The sequence below is a fragment of the Alnus glutinosa genome, chromosome 13 (genome assembly GCF_958979055.1).
Source record: "Alnus glutinosa chromosome 13, dhAlnGlut1.1, whole genome shotgun sequence".
NCBI lineage: Eukaryota > Viridiplantae > Streptophyta > Magnoliopsida > Fagales > Betulaceae > Alnus > Alnus glutinosa.
This window is the reverse complement of record NC_084898.1, coordinates 7,514,620-7,530,953: the sequence shown is the minus strand read 5'-3', so window position 1 is coordinate 7,530,953 and position 16,334 is coordinate 7,514,620. Positions and strand designations below refer to the sequence as shown.

Here is a 16,334-nt window from a genome sequence, read left to right as displayed (position 1 = left end):
ATAGAGCATATCCAGCTCTCATAATCTCAATTGCATTTAATGAAAGTAATAGAAGAAAACAAAACTCAAGGCTTTTCTTTTCTAGAGTGGGCCTACTACCTATTTCCGACTCTTTTTTCCTATCTGATTTGAAATAGATGAACTAAAAAAAATTAATAATAATAATAATAATAATTTGAACAGCAAATATGAGACAAATTTTATCAGTTTTATATCTGAATTGTAGTGGTATATGACCAATATACCCTGTTGTATTGCATTTTTTGGAAATATTTCATAGGTTGAAACATCTCCTGTCCTCAAAAAGTACAAAAGATATGGTGAAAAAGAAACTCTTGAGAAAAATCTCAGTTTGTATGAGACCCAAATGCCTTTTGAAACCAAGGAAATCAAATAATCAGGTCGTTATTAACACTACTTGATACTGCCTGCCCCTAACTATATTTTTCGGTTACAATTTGAAAAAAAAAAAAAAAAAATTAAGGAAGAAGAAGAAATATTAAAGTTACTGAGAGAAAAGAGATGATTTTCTTAAGGGCCTACCTAGAAGAATAGGAAGATGGAAGTTTGATATTAGAGCTCGATTACGGCATTGATAAGCAAGATACATTATTTCACTTGGTCATTGTCTAAAGGGCCCCACGTGCAGAGCACGTGAAGGTCCAATTTGTAATAATTTAAATAGACCAAAGCTATATTGGAAAAAGAAGCCCGCACGCAGAAAAGCAGAGCCTCTACTAGCCCATAGCATACTTCTGGGTCCAGCTTCTCGCCGTTGTCTCGTACTTGCTCCGGTCAGTCTTGTACATATGGGCAATTTCCGGCACCAGAGGGTCATCGGGATTTGGGTCCGTTAAAAGTGAACAGATAGAAAGTAACACCTGAACATAAAAACAAGCAACAAACATCTCCCAAGTTAAAACACAAGATTATCCAATAAGGACCTCCATATGAAAAAAAGTGAAATTTACTAAAGTAGACCTGAAAGGAATGTGTTACCTAGGGTTGGCAATTCAGGTTGTCTTGTTGGGTTCAGGTCGGCCTGGTTGAACAGAAAACCCGTTTAGGCTAACCCGAACACGACATGATTAGCTAAATAGGTTGTGCGGGTTAACCCGTTTAACCAATCGGGTCATAAATAGGGTGCCAACCCATTTATAACCCGAATCCGTTTAGCTTAAACTAAAACCCTATCACTTCGTGTCGGATTCGCCGGTCGTGTCAAAAATTGCTAATCCTAGTGATACCTAATAGATGCAACATCCCAAAAAAGCAAAATTTACAATTATTTTTTAAAAAAAAAAAAAAAAAAAAGCGTATCAAAACAAGGACAGGAATGGATCGATGAAGAAAGTTTCCTATATTCAGCCATTTTGTGTTTACAAGCTTTAGGTCCATTCTACATTGATTCATTAGCACTTAATTAAGTCATGAGCAACAAGAATCACATAGCTTATATCTCTCTATCTTTATATGTTCAGACACTAAAGAAAGGTACCATTCTGTTTTCTACGGCATTCGAGGAATACTCCATAGAATGGGGCTTCAGAAAGAATGGTGACCATCAACGAAATTGATGGCATGGGATCATTTTCAAAATACCGGAATTAATCTTTTGATGTCTCGTTATGACCTCTTCAAAATGATAGATTCATATTAGATAGGTAATATATATATATATATATGGAACAGAAGACAATGGGGAAAGCCATATCCATAGAACATTCATATGAACTTTGAAGTTATATTTTAAAGATGGAATGCGTCAACTGATATGGTAAGGCCTGTATAGGCCATAAAAGAATGACCTTGGATATGGTAAGGGCAGGGCTCCACTGCTCCTTCAAAATATCAAGACAAATGCTCCCATTGCTATTGATATTGGGGTGGAAGACCTTTGTCCTGAATGCAACCTGCACAAACCAATCCAATGAAGAGAAAAATTGTTAACTATCCAACAAATTTCAAATAATCTCTCATCCAATATACATGTGTACATCCCGCGTGCTAGGGTCGTGTATTTTGTCGTGCTTTCAAATAATCTCTCATCCAAGGCTCAGTAAGGGATGCTTGTTTCATGTGGTACATGTTAGTTATGTTAGTTAAGGCAACAACACATTTCTGGCATTGCATCTCTCATGTTTTCACGGTGACTCTAAAGGTAGTGCCATTTTCTTAGACGCTAAATTACATGGAACCTTATGTTCCATGTTTCTCATGAAAATAACATAGGATGGAAAAATTGTCACATGATGCATAAGCTTACCTATATATTAGAAGTAAAAATATTCTCCTATCTTTAAGCTAATGCAAGATGGTGATTTTCAACTAATCAAAATTATCTCCTTTTAATGACGGCTGGATTTTTTTCCATCACAGCTCCATTCCAAATGATAGAATTAAATGCATAGATATATATATAAATAAAAAAATATATGTAAAAAAAAAAAAGCGAAATTACCATGGAACTTTCCTATAAACATTTCTTTTATTATAAAAAAGATATATGTGGTAAAGCCTCTTAGGCTCCAAAACATGCTTTGCACAATGATTCGTTATCAAATACGAATAACACAAAAACTTCTAAGTAAACAGATGTGCAAGTTCTGAAACCAATGAGTTGTAGCATCTAGATGATACTCCTGATTCAAATTGCAGTTATAAAATCTCTCAATTATGAAATTAGGTAGATTTGAGCAAATCTAAGCTCACAAATATCTTAATATTCTTGTCATTTTAAAATTTAAACCATATGAGTTCAAGGATTAAGAAGAATCAGAAGAAAGGCTCCACTTTCTTTCTACAATTTTTGGAAGATAATTGAAGATACAAGATAGATCCTCTCCAAACATCATCGTAAAGCATCCACCAGTCCAAGTGGACATTGTTTGGGACAGTCCCAAGATAATTTTACTGAAAACTTAAGCCCAATTGATAAAAACGCGTATATTGTGTCTAATTTTTATTTATTTATTTATTTATTTATATATATTTTTTGTAAGCAGCACTTCCATATAGATATTAACTATCATTTTTCAGTGATAACTAGAATTTTCTGCACTACATGTCTTCATCAAACAAATCATAGGGAAAGTAGCAATACACCAAGTAAATTTGGCATTGCATACCACCTAAATATGGCCCATTTTTCTGGTTCATAGTCCAATATGTATATACAAGAAGAAAAAAAAAATGAAAAATATTAGATTTAATGAATATGTAATTTACTATGATTAAAACTACACAATTAGAAGCTGAATGAAGTGAAACGACTTTTATTTTAGAAAAAGTCAGAGGGAGCTTTACACATCTAGCGAACATGAAACTAAAGGAGAAGTATTATAATGAACAAATAAGGTTTCACAAATTGAAATTCTGCATCTAAATAATGTTGCCTTTTACTTCATCATACTAGATCAACTTTACATAAAGAAAGAAACTAGAAAAACACAAATAACCCTTTTGGCCAATATCTAGTCCTCAGCCTAGCAAAAAGGAAACATTGTTTATTGGTCTAACCACCCAGTGATCTTGATTTCAAGGCTTAAGATGAAAAAATAGTTGGCATTGCATGCTTACAGCACCAGATTGCTCCAAATAATCAAAGTATGGTAGCTTACGAAGATAGGAGCCACAGTTATGAGCCCCAATCCCTAGTTTAAATTGGGTATCACATCCACACAGACCTGTCAAGCTAGGCCATGTATGCTTACAAAGACTTTATAACCTGTCACACCACCTTGAATGCAAAGGACATAAAGGCTTTGAATATTAATACTAATGGATATATCCTGATCCCAATATAAAATGAGCCATACATATATATTGATATGACAGTTGATAAAAGAAAGAAAAAAATGTTTGAACCTTTTTAACAACAAAAGCAGCAAAAATTAATGGAAGCAACAAAGCACAGGATTGCTACGGACCTTGGGTGGTTTAAATGGGTAGTCCGGAGGAAAATGAATAGTGACTAGAAAAACTCCACCCGCATAAGGACTGTCAGAAGGACCCAAAATTGTTGCTTGCCAATGGAACATGTCTTCAGCAACTGGGCCTAAGGATTTAAAAATCAACACAAGCAAAGACAATAAAAGTGAATAAAATGTTGCACTAGTAAACTTGAATAAATGTATCTGAATATTTCAAATAATCTAAAGAAAAATCCTTAACGGGGAAAGAGGAAAAAGAAAGGCTGGAAAATACCAAGACATTGAGAATGTAACAGAAAACACAAAACTATTAATTGCCAAGAAACTATATTTCTGCTCAAACAAAAGCGGTGCCCGCCCGCCCACTAAGAAAATATACTAATGCCGCCACATTATGTATGCATCGGATTAGCATTTGTTCTTCAATTCTTGCGGTATAGGGGGGGAAAAGAGATGAAATCAGAGCTCAATGGACACCACATAATTTTAAAACCATTCTTAGTTCTACAATGTTAGAATCCTCAGGATGAATGACGATATCTGGGATGATCTCTGTTATTTTTTTGCATTTATGGCAGTGGTAAGGGTTTCAAATTAAAAGTCCATTACATGTAGAGATCTTTAATGACGGAAGATATATGGTTTGTCAATTGAATCAATCCAAATTAGCATCAAACAAAGTTACATTCTATTTCTTATTATATGTGTCATTTATGTATCAGAATATCCACACTAGATATCTTCCAATCTCCACCAGTTTTAAGTCCACTTTTTTTATAAGTAAAGCAAACTCATTAAAAGCGTAAGATGCACAACCCAAATACACAGGACATATACACGAGAGGAACACCTAACAAGCTCAAGAGCAATGAAAGAGAGCACAAAATCTACAAATCTAAAGATATTGAGAAGGGCATTAATAGAGATCCACTCAAAGTCCTATATTAACTCCAAAAGTAAAAAATATGGACCCATTTGTTTCAACGTAAAAATATTTTCTAACAAAATGTTTCAACTGAAAACATTTTTCCAAAAAAAAATACTTTCTGGTGTTTGGTTGTCACCTTGAAAAGGTTTTCCTAAATACATTTTCCGCTATTTGGTTCACACTAAAAATATGAAATTATCAACATTAAAATTTTCGACGGGTGGATCCGGTTAGGGTTGGTGTCTAGGGTGTGGTGTGTGGGTGTTCACCAAGTGGAAGGGTTTAAAGAGAGGAGTTGTGGATGGAAAATGTTTTACGCCTTTAAAAATGCAAACCATTTTATGAAAAACAAAGAGGTGTTTTATGATTGACCAAGTTTTCTAAGCGTAGTCAAACACCCAAAACTACTGAAAAGTTTTATATCGAAACATATGGAAGCGAAATATGGTTGAATCAAAAGAAACAACTTTTTCTTTATAGATACCTAGAAATCTCACATCCCATAACATCTTATCTCCTTACCGAAAAGATCGATTAAGTTCCTCCAAGGATAACCTATTCAATGCTGCTGATTGCTCTAATATGAAGAAGTTATACAAAAAAGGTGAAAGATGCTACGAGGATCAAGGTCGTCAAGAAAGCCATGATGGCTAACAAGTAGAGCATTAAATAAAGCACAAGGACAGAAAAGGATTCATATAGTAAAATGCAAAGTATTGGGATGAGGCCTTTTTGACTTGAATGTTAGTTAGAGAGAGCAGTATCCAACTATCCATGGGGCACCATTCTCTCTTCTTCTTTTTCTTTTTCCCTAGGAAATTCCAATCGCCTCAATCAAAAAGCCAATATTTTACTTTCAACGCAATATGAAAAGACATTATAGCCTACTCTTTTCCATGAATAGTCACATACAATCTCATGATCAACATGATAACATATCTTTCTACCCAGTTCTAGTCCGTATTACAAAGTAGGCAGTTTATTAATACACCCAAGAACCATTAAAAGGAATACAATTTAAGAGATGTAGGTACATAACTGTATCGCAAGAAATGAACAACAGTCTAACACATAAAAAAATGTCAAACTAAGACAAAATTTTTTTTTGGCAAAAACGTAAAAATTCAACATCCACCATCAATTCACACACAAAATTCATTATCCACACAAACATCCAAACAGATCGTACCGCATGCCCTGGCAAATTCAGAAACGCATCTCATTTACACAGTAAAATAAAAAAATAAAAAAAAAACTTAGGCATCACACAATCACGAAAAGCTCACAAATCAAGCAGAGGAAAAAAAAAACCCTTAAGAAATCGACGAAAATACAAACAATGAAAAAAAAAAATGTGCGGATCGGAGTTGAACAAGGTCGTACCAGCACTGCAAGACGTAGGAGGATCCTTCTGGAGATCCTTGAGCTCCTTCAAGATCCGCTTCGACGCCATCACCTACAAAATTTTCAAACCTAAATCCTCTCAATCTCTCTCTCTCACACACACGCATACATAGATAAAGTTACAGAGATAGATAGAGAGACTATGGCATACCAGAGATCCTCCAGGCTAACGATCACTTGGAGCTTATGAGAATAGGAGATCGAGAGAGGTGAAATTGCGTTTTATATATATATATATACGTACACTGATCAGAGGGCGGAGCTTAGCTTTGTTTAGGTTGTAGCCCTGTAGGACCCGCCCTCTCTTTTGAAATTTTATTTTATTTAATAGGTAATTAGGTGATTATAGAATAACCTAGTAAAATCTACCGGATTAAGATTTAAGCATTTCACTTTTACCTTTACCTACGTGCCTTTGATTTTCTCTATAGATTCTTTTTTGTCTGATACAATATATATATATATATATATATATATATATATATATATATATATATATATATATATATATAACTTAGGGATTGTACTAGGAACCCTTAACCATACTCTTCAAAAAAAAAAAAAAAAAAACAAATTTAATTGACTTACAACCATTTTATAATTCTATTACAACTTATTGACACGCGTTAACATGTAATTAGAAGATGTTAAAATTTTTTTTTGGTGGCTAATGTAGCTCCAACTTAACAAGTTTAAGCAAATTGAAAAAGAATTCAAAGAGTTGTAGTTGGGTCGTCATGGGATAGCTCAATTGACTGAGGACCATGTCTCATAAAGCGGAGATCACTAGTTCGAATCTCTCTCTCTCTCCATCTTGTGTGGACATGTCAAAAAAAAAAAAAAAAATAAGAGTTATATATACATATATATATATATATATCAGCACAAATGTTGTGCAACCAAAATTACCATTAAGTTCAGGGCCGGTTGAATGGTTAGGTAAATTAGGCAATCGCTTAAGGCCTCCAATTAAATAAAGTCTCAAATAGTAATAGTATAATTAAATTTTCTTTTATAAAAAAATAAAAAAATTAAAGCCTCAATTATGACAAAAAATAAAATAAAAAAAATTAGTCAATGTTCTTTAATTAAGGCCCCAATTATGGTAAAAATAATACTATGACAAAAAAAGTTAGTTAGTATTCTTTAATTAAGGCCTCAATTACGGTAAAAAATAAATACAAAGAATTAAATTTCAAGATATTAAAGAGGAAAAAAAAATGGTATGTTACATTAATTGTACCCGTAAAACAGTTACTAAACTCATAATTTCTCATGAACTTAAAACTAAAACTAAGTTGTCCATTAAAATAATTTTTGGAATGAAGAATTATATGTAACTCAACACAAAATATGATATTTATTGAAATTAAATGTCTCCTAACAAAAATAAATTTTGCAAGTCATTTGAAAAAAGTAAATATTTAAATATAAAAAATGATTCACCTAAATTTATCGTCTTAAGCCTCAAAATTTATTGAACCGCCCGATTAAGATTAAACTTTCCGCACAAAATGATGGTAAAATAACGCATGATTAAGGCATGGTCATTTTTGACGTGCTTGACTAATTCTTCAGGTCAATGGCAGCTTGTTTTTGACGTGCTAAATTTTTGTATAATGTTAGTGTATCTGATCAAGTTGATAAACATGCCACTACAGCAAATGATGAAGACTCCCAAGTGCTTGACACCTATTCTGTTTCCTCTGGTGATCAGCATCCATCTACAGTCGATATGTTCTAGATATAATCCACAACTCATCTGATGACCCCAAAATCGTTGAGACTGCGATTTCAAAGATAAAATGTACGATTTTAAATTAAATTCTTGAAAATAAATCGTTTGAAAATTATATTTTTTAAAAATTTTGATTTAAAAATGAAAAATAATTTGCTTTTTTAAATCACAAGTAATGAGATGTTTTTTTTGAAAATACATAATTTTAAAGGTCAAATTACGATTTTGCCAAACGCTTAACTACGTTTTTAAAATTCACATTTTCAAATTGCACTTTTTAAAATCACAAATCCAAACATATCCTTAGTCATTGTAAACAGGTAGATTTATTTCTTCTTATCATTTTATCATTGGTAGTCGTTGTAACTTTGTGGCTCATACTTATCATTGTAACTATATGGTCTATATATAGAATACAACACCAAGCAAGCTTTGAATAAGGGAATTGGGGGGTAACTGTTGGGGATAAATCCCACTCAACCCGATCCAAAGAGGAGATTCAAAAGTCTAATAAAGTCCAAACAGATATCAGATCAGAAGTCTAAGAAGATATCAGATCAGAAGTCTAAGAAGATATCAGATTGGAAGTCTAAGAAGATATCCAATTAGAAGTCTAGTAAAGGATTGAAGTCCAATTAGAACTCGGACAGCAGTTCTAGATCAACAAGGAGCAGGAGTCCTAATCCAGGTTTGACTCCACCTCTATGCCTATAAATAGGCCCATACCCCAGGTATAAACTAAGACTCAATTTTATGCATAGAGCATTATTTTCTCACAGAAGCTAACTTAGGCATCGGAGCGGGACCCCCGGAAGGGTCCCTAGGTTTTGTTGTTTTGCAGAGTTATTGAGAAGCGTGAAGAACATCAAAGAAACGTGCAGATTCACACCATATCGGAAACTGTATCAACAGTTTGGCGCCGTCTGTGGGAAACGATTATTCGTTCCTCATAAAAGAAAAAGAAGATCCAGCATGGTGATGAACACACGTTCCGGAAGCCAGACCAATCGACAGCCCGTGGCCCCACAGGAACCGGCTATTCAGAATAATTTGCAGCCTCCACCGAATCCTCCCCTGGGGGGTGGAGATCAAGATCGCATAGCAGCGTTGGAAGCCCAGATTGAAGACTTAAATGCAGAATTGTTACGCATGAGGACGAGACAGCCCAACCAAGAGATGAACAGGGATGAGCGTGAGGAAGAAGATCACAATAGCAACATTAATCCTCGGAGGGAGGATGACCGCCAAGGAGATCTGAGCAGAATTATTGCCGAGCTGGAGAGAAGGTGCACGGACATGGAGATGGAAAGAAAGGACAAAGGCAGATCCGTAATGGTGGACAAGCTCCTAATGGGTACAGACTCACCCTTCACCAGACGGGTGGCAGACTATCAGCTTCCCGATAAGTTTAAGGTACCCCAAATTCTAAGTTATGCAGGAGACAGAGATCCCTTGGATCACCTAGAGAATTTCAAAGCTCATCTAGACCTTCACGGGACACCCGATGAAGTAGCATGTCGGGCCTTCCCTCTTACTCTTTCGGGGAATGCCCGAGACTGGTTCAGGAAGCTGCCCCCGAATTCCGTTGATCAGTTCAAGGAATTGTCCAAGATATTCCTAACGGAGTTCTTGGCTTTCCGGACAAGGAAGAAGCCTTCTGGATATTTGCTATCATTGCACCAGCAGGGCAATGAGAGTCTTAAGGAGTTTATGGCTCGGTTCAACCGAGAGAAGGCTACAGTCGAAGATCCGACCGAGGATATGATTTTTGCTGCCATTTATCAGGGAATTTCACCCGAGGAGCCTTTGATGAAAAAGTTGATCCGGAAGCAACCGAATACCTTGCAGGGCCTCATGGATAAGGTAGAAGAATTCATTAACCAGGAAGAGACGCTGAAGTCTATGGCCAGTTCTAGACTACCCCGAGAGACAGCCCCAGAAAAGAAAAGGAAAGAATTCAGAAAAGCTGACGGGGAAGAGCAGAGGCAGGTAAAGAAGTTCAAAGATTACAACTTTACACCTTTCAATGCCGAGATATCAGAAGTCCTCATGGAGATCAAGAGAGATCCGGCGTTTCGGGAACCGCAAAAGATACCAGGTAATCCTCCTTATAGGAATGCAGGGAAGTATTGTGATTTCCATAAACAAGCAGGTCATCACACCGAGGGGTGCGTAACCCTAAGGTTGTTAATAGAAGAATTCATAAAGAATGGCAAGCTGGTTCGGTTCTTGGGAGAGCGACGGAACCATCAAGGAAATAACAGGCCTCGGAATCATCAGGACTATCAACCCTGAGATCAACAGCCACGGGATTACTATCCCTGAGACCGTCCTCAGCTAGACGAAAGGCATCAAGGGAATGCTCCCCGAGATGACATAGAAAGAAGAGAGGACCGAGGAAGCAGAAGCCCTAGGCATAGAGAGCCGAGGCAACAGCAGTATCTGCCCGTGATCCCATAAAAAGGACTCTCGGGAATTTCAGGCTTGCTTTTATTTTTTAGCATTTATATTTGCAAAGAACTAGACTTTTATTTTTAATTCAGACTAGACAGAAAATTCCCCAGATTTTGGGAATAAGTATTTTCAGAATAAATGAATAAAGCTGACTTAAGCATCGGAGTGTTCCCGGTCTAGGGACCAGGAACCCGTTGATGTTGTTTCTTTTGCAGGCAAAAACTCTCGGATCAGTCCTAGCCGAGAGTCTCGGATCAGTCCTAGCCGAGTACAAGAAAAAAAACTTCTCGGATCAGTCCTAGCCGAGAAGGAGCCTCTCGGATCAGTCCTAGCCGAGAGCAAGAACAACTTCTCGGATCAGTCCTAGTCGAGAAGGAGCCTCTCGGATTAGTCCTAGCCGAGAGCAAGAAAAAACTTCTCGGATCAGTCCTAGCCGAGAAGGAGCCTCTCGGATCAGTCCTAGCCGAGAGCAAGAAAAACTTCTCGGATCAGTCCTAGCCGAGAAGGAGCCTCTCGGATCAGTCCTAGCCGAGAGCAAAAAAAAAACTTCTCGGATCAGTCCTAGCCGAGAAGGAGCCTCTCGGATCAGTCCTAGCCGAGAGTAAAAAAAACTTCTCGGATCAGTCCTAACCGAGAAGGAGCCTCTCGGATCAGTCCTAGCCGAGAGCAAGAAAAACTTCTCGGATCAATCCTAGCCGAGAAGGAGCCTCTCGGATCAGTCCTAGCTGAGAGCAAGAAAAACTTCTCGGATCAGTCCTAGCCGAGAGTCTCGGATCAGTCCTAGCCGAGACCAAGAAGAAAACTCTCGGATCAGTCCTAACCGAGAGTCTCGGATCAGTCCTAACCGAAAGCAAGAAGAAACTTCTCGGGGGGTCAGATTTAACCCTCGGGTTTTGCAGATTTTTCAAGAGACAGGGAGAAAACCCTAAGGAAAAACAAGAAGGTAATGGAGGGTAAGATTTAACCCTCAGGTTTTGCAGGTTAGCAGGTTTTCAGAAGGAGACAAAGATCGGGTTTCCTTAGACATGGAATTCCCATTATTCAAGCAAGCTTTGGATAAGGGAATTGGGGGGTAACTGTTGGGGATAAATCCCACTCAACCCGATCCAAAGAGGAGATTCAAAAGTCTAATAAAGTCCAAACAGATATCAGATCAGAAGTCTAAGAAGATATCAGATCAGAAGTCTAAGAAGATATCAGATTGGAAGTCTAAGAAGATATCAGATTGGAAGTCTAAGAAGATATCCAATTAGAAGTCTAGTAAAGGATTGAAGTCCAATTAGAACTCGGACAGCAGTTCTAGATCAACAAGGAGCAGGAGTCCTAATCCAGGTTTGACTCCACCTCTATGCCTATAAATAGGCCCATACCCCAGGTATAAACTAAGACTCAATTTTATGCATAGAACATTATTTTCTCACAGAAGCTAACTTAGGCATCGGAGCGGGACCCCCGGAAGGGTCCCTAGGTTTTGTTGTTTTGCAGAGTTATTGAGAAGCGTGAAGAACATCAAAGAAACGTGCAGATTCACACCATATCGGAAACTGTATCAACAAATTTATTCAATTACAAGTCATATTAATATATTATTTGACTATGATGCACGCTTGGCCAAAAGGCAAAATGCTAATATATACCTACATAAGACATTATGTGACTGTGTAAGTGCATTCGTTCATACATATAAATGAATATGCCTCTTACCGTATGCCTGCGTAATACATTTAAGACATCCTCGCGAAACCACAACCTACTACGTTTTCCTGGCAAATTGGGTGACTTTTCACGAATAATCTCCCTTCCCATATCTCGAATAAGATCATGCATCCTCAACTTATTTCCGTAATCAATTGTCACTAGGGATCTCTGAGTGAGAATATTGATACCAATAACTGAAAAGAAACCACATGCATTAAGTATATTGATGACATATTCTTTATCCATACCGACAAAGAAACATGCAATATCAAGAAATACATCCATTGTACTATCATCTAGTGATTTTAAACTTATTCTAAGTATTTCTTGAATTTGGTGATGAGGAATTTTTTGTAATTTTTCCAATTTGCTTTTCCATTCACCAACACTTCTTCCTAATAAAAAAGAACCCAAAACTTCAAGAGCTAATGGAAGTCCTCTGCAATACTTCATTGCACCAATTGAAAGCTCCAAGAAATCTTCTTTTACATGACGCATGCCGAAGGCGTTCAAATTGAAAAGTTGAAGAGACTCTTCCTCTCCCAATTCTTCAACCTTATATTTTCCATGTACGTCAAGTTTAATTAGCATATCTTCATCTCTAGTTGTTGCAATGACTCTACTTCCCGGACCAAACCATTTTGAGTTTCCGACTAATGCGTGTAATTGCTTAATGTTATCCACGTCATCAAGAACAACAAGAACTCTTTTTCCATGAATTCTTTTCTCAATCAAACTGATTCCTCGATCAACACTGTCAATCTTCAAATTCTTCATTTTTAATATATCATAAAGAAGTTGTTCTTGTAATCGAACTAAACCATTAGGCTGTTCTGAAATTTCTTTAATGTTTAAAAGACAACTACTTCCTTCAAACCCATAACATATTTGGTTATAGACAGCTTTTGTGATGGTTGTTTTACCTATTCCACCCATCCCATAAATGCCTATAATGCGAACGTCACTTGTTCCAAGATTTAATAAATCTTTAACCTGATCAACACGACAATTTATTCCTATTGGGTGTCTAGCAACATTCAAGCCAATGGGTTCCACTTCACAGGAAACTTGTGCAACAATCTTCTCAATGAAGCTTGATTCATACCTGATTATTATATCAAAAGAAAATAAACCAATAAAATAAGCACAAAGAAAGAAAAAGAAAAAAGAAAGTTATGAGTCATGAGCATCAAAAGGATGTTGTCATCTCAATTACTTGAGGCTAATATGTCATGGCAAGCGAGTAAGTTCTATCAAATTTATTAATAATTTTTTTTTTTTAATATGTCATGGCGTACGATCTTCTCCACAAGACCTTTTTTTTTTTTTTTTTTTTTAAAAAAAAAAAACAGTAGCCATTAACTATTTCATGCAACGTATGGTTACAATATCATTCCTCTCACGTGTGTGTGCGCGACAATTTATTGAAAGGAAAAAATTATATTTAGTCCTAAGTTTTCATCTTATTTTCATTTAGTCTTTCCAATTTTAACAATTTTATCAATTTCTTTTTAGCCTTCATATATAGCAGTCCAAGCTAACATGTTTCGTCTCCCTACTCAAATACAATCTAAATACAATATAGATTTTTGGGCTTCTTGTTGCCCTGTTGTTGCTATTTGTTGTACTCTCGATGGATTCTGTGAGTGGAATTGGAGTTAATTGGGAAACCAAGTGATGCATACTCCACCAGCTGTAACAATAGTGAAGATGCTAAAGGACAAATGGATTTCAAAAGGTGTTTTGTTTTTCTTTGTATCAATGACGTGGCACCTAATGATGTGATATTGATGTTAGGCTGTTGACATGGACATTGATAAGTCAAATGAGATATACGTGACAAATGATAAATCATTAATTTAACAATAAAATAATAGAGTGACCTATTTAAAACTTGAACAAAACCTAAGTACCTTATTATTGAAATTGAAAATTCAATGATTAAATCAAAATCAAACGAAAACTAGGACAAATATGATTTTTTTTTTTCCCCCCCCTTATTTGAAAGGTATAGACTTCATAATTCTTGAATCAAAATTTCTCTCTAAATGGCATTATCCTTATATACTAGTAGAGTAGGCATGGACCAGAGAACAATCAACTAATTCAACTTAAAAACTAATTTTTGCCAAGCCATTTTAGCTTATCATTAATTTTTATCAATTTTTACATAAATTTAAAAGAAAAGAAAAGGACAAAAACATATTAAAAAAAAAAAAAAAAAAAGCATGAAAAAGCAAAAGAGACAGCAGCATAATACCCATTTGCAAGACTCGAGAGATTCCAGCCAGAACAATTTGCGGCCTCAGTAAGAGCTACTCTCCACCTTCGCACCCTGTCCATATCGGTCTGAAACCGCTCTTCATGCTTAGCAAACGCTTCAGCAAAAGTTCCCGCTTGTCTTCGGACATCAGAGGGGTTCACGTGATAAAATAAAGGAAGAAGAGTGTGGCCTGTGGTATTCCTACAATGCACGATCTCCACAAGTTCATCAAGGCACCACCGAGAAGAAGCATAGCCTTTGGACAATACCACAATGGAAATTCTCGATCCACGAATTGCATTGAGTAGCTCAGTAGAGATGGTCTTTCCTCTTCGAAGCTCCTCGTCATCTCGAAAGGTACGAATTCCGACTCGTGCCAAAGCGGAGTAGAGGTGATCGGTGAAGTTCTTGCGGGTATCTTTACCTCTAAAACTTAGGAAGACGTCATAATTCCAATGGGGTCTGGAAAAGGAGGCACTTGTGGCGGTTGAGTTTGATTGCACTGAAAAATGAGACAAATTCGGTGAAGTGAAAGTGAAAATTATTTTTATTATTATTTTCATCTTTCAGTCACTGAAACGGGTCTCTCTGTTTCTCTCTCTCCCTGAGAATTTGAAGATGAAGACGACTCCTGTTTTATGGGAGCATCTACATCGAGATCAAGCCAGTATGCCAAATAATTACTCTATCAAATTGCCATTATACCCGCTCAAACAAAAAATAATCTCAATCCTAAAAATAATAATAATAGTAAAGCATTAGAAAATATTTGACCACTTGTCGATATATATATATATATTTGATGTGTGAGTGCGGCGAAAACAGTACCGTCTCTGTTTGGGTCTTCGACGACGAGAATCTTGCGAGCCTGGTTTTGGCCTTCAAATTCTGGATCCTGCTTCCGCTTCAAGCATGGTCTCGCACTGCTGGTTGCTTGGCTCTCCTGCCGATCCATGGGTGTTTGAGTGACACAGAGAGAGAGAGAGAGAGAGAAAGAGATTATGTTACGCGTGCCTATGGTCCTGTGGTGAAGAAGACGTTTTAGATTGAGGATGTTGGATGGGAAGCAACGCAGGGTGACTATGCGAAGAACAAGACAAGGGTCCTTCAAACCAGGGCTCAGCGACTTTTGATTGAAGGCCACGTGGCTTAGGACATTTCACCTGGCTTGTGTGTGTTGTGCTTACAAAATGTTAAGGTGAGTGGCAAAAACCAACCGTTGGATAAATAAATGTCTGATCAATCGGTTGTTGTTGAAAACAATTAATACCACTGACCGAGCTTATCGTCTGCATGCCTGCACCAGATTTGTTCCCTTCTTTTCCAGCCGCGTGAGATCCTTGCCAAATTCCACGCATCCTTCACCTGATGCGTCAGAGAGCAATTGCTTTACCTGGCATGCGTGAGCCTCAGCATGTTCATTAAACCAGTGAAAAAACGCCACGCTGCTTGTAGCATGTAGTAGTCTTATTATACATGGAAGCACCAATTAATTAATAATTACAAAGCATCTTTATCGTTGTGCCACTTGTGTACATGTGAATAAGCAGTGATAATGCAATTATTGCATATGAAATACATCATTTTATTCTATTAATTTATGGTTTAACTGCAATTTTTTATATAAACTGATCAATGAGTTCAAGATATCATTGTAAATTACTTAAAAAAAGAAAAAAAAAAGAAAAAAAGATATCATTGTAAATTGTGTTCTTTAACTCTTTGTAAGTTGCAACTTTTTTCTTTTGCTAGGTCTCCCGACTCTCCTCCCCTTCAACCACCAATTAAGTCATAAACCAAAGAAATGTTAACATGCTTGGGAGCTACAGCCACCCTTGGGTTATGTTCCGGCAGCCAAATTTTTTTGAAACGTTTATTAAAATATTATTTTTTATATTCTGGCCCGTCTATTATAAA

The 16,334-nt window shown here is 36.6% G+C and overlaps 2 protein-coding genes across 2 annotated transcripts; both read right to left on the bottom strand.

The window, feature by feature from the left end:
• Window positions 1-544: 544 nt before the first annotated feature.
• LOC133854295 (ubiquitin-conjugating enzyme E2-17 kDa-like) lies at window positions 545-6,503 on the bottom strand. The gene is made up of 5 exons (XM_062290422.1): window positions 6,416-6,503; window positions 6,244-6,316; window positions 3,930-4,057; window positions 1,809-1,913; window positions 545-881 (listed from the first exon to the last, which is right to left on the bottom strand). The coding sequence occupies exons 2-5, from the start codon at window positions 6,311-6,313 to the stop codon at window positions 738-740; spliced, it is 447 nt and encodes a 148-aa protein (XP_062146406.1). The 5' UTR covers window positions 6,314-6,316; window positions 6,416-6,503; the 3' UTR covers window positions 545-737.
• A 5,531-nt stretch (window positions 6,504-12,034) lies between these two features.
• Window positions 12,035-15,542, bottom strand: LOC133854528 (disease resistance protein RUN1-like). The gene is made up of 3 exons (XM_062290765.1): window positions 15,246-15,542; window positions 14,415-14,919; window positions 12,035-13,259 (listed from the first exon to the last, which is right to left on the bottom strand). The coding sequence occupies exons 1-3, from the start codon at window positions 15,370-15,372 to the stop codon at window positions 12,083-12,085; spliced, it is 1,809 nt and encodes a 602-aa protein (XP_062146749.1). The 5' UTR covers window positions 15,373-15,542; the 3' UTR covers window positions 12,035-12,082.
• Between the last annotated feature and the right edge of the window lie 792 nt (window positions 15,543-16,334).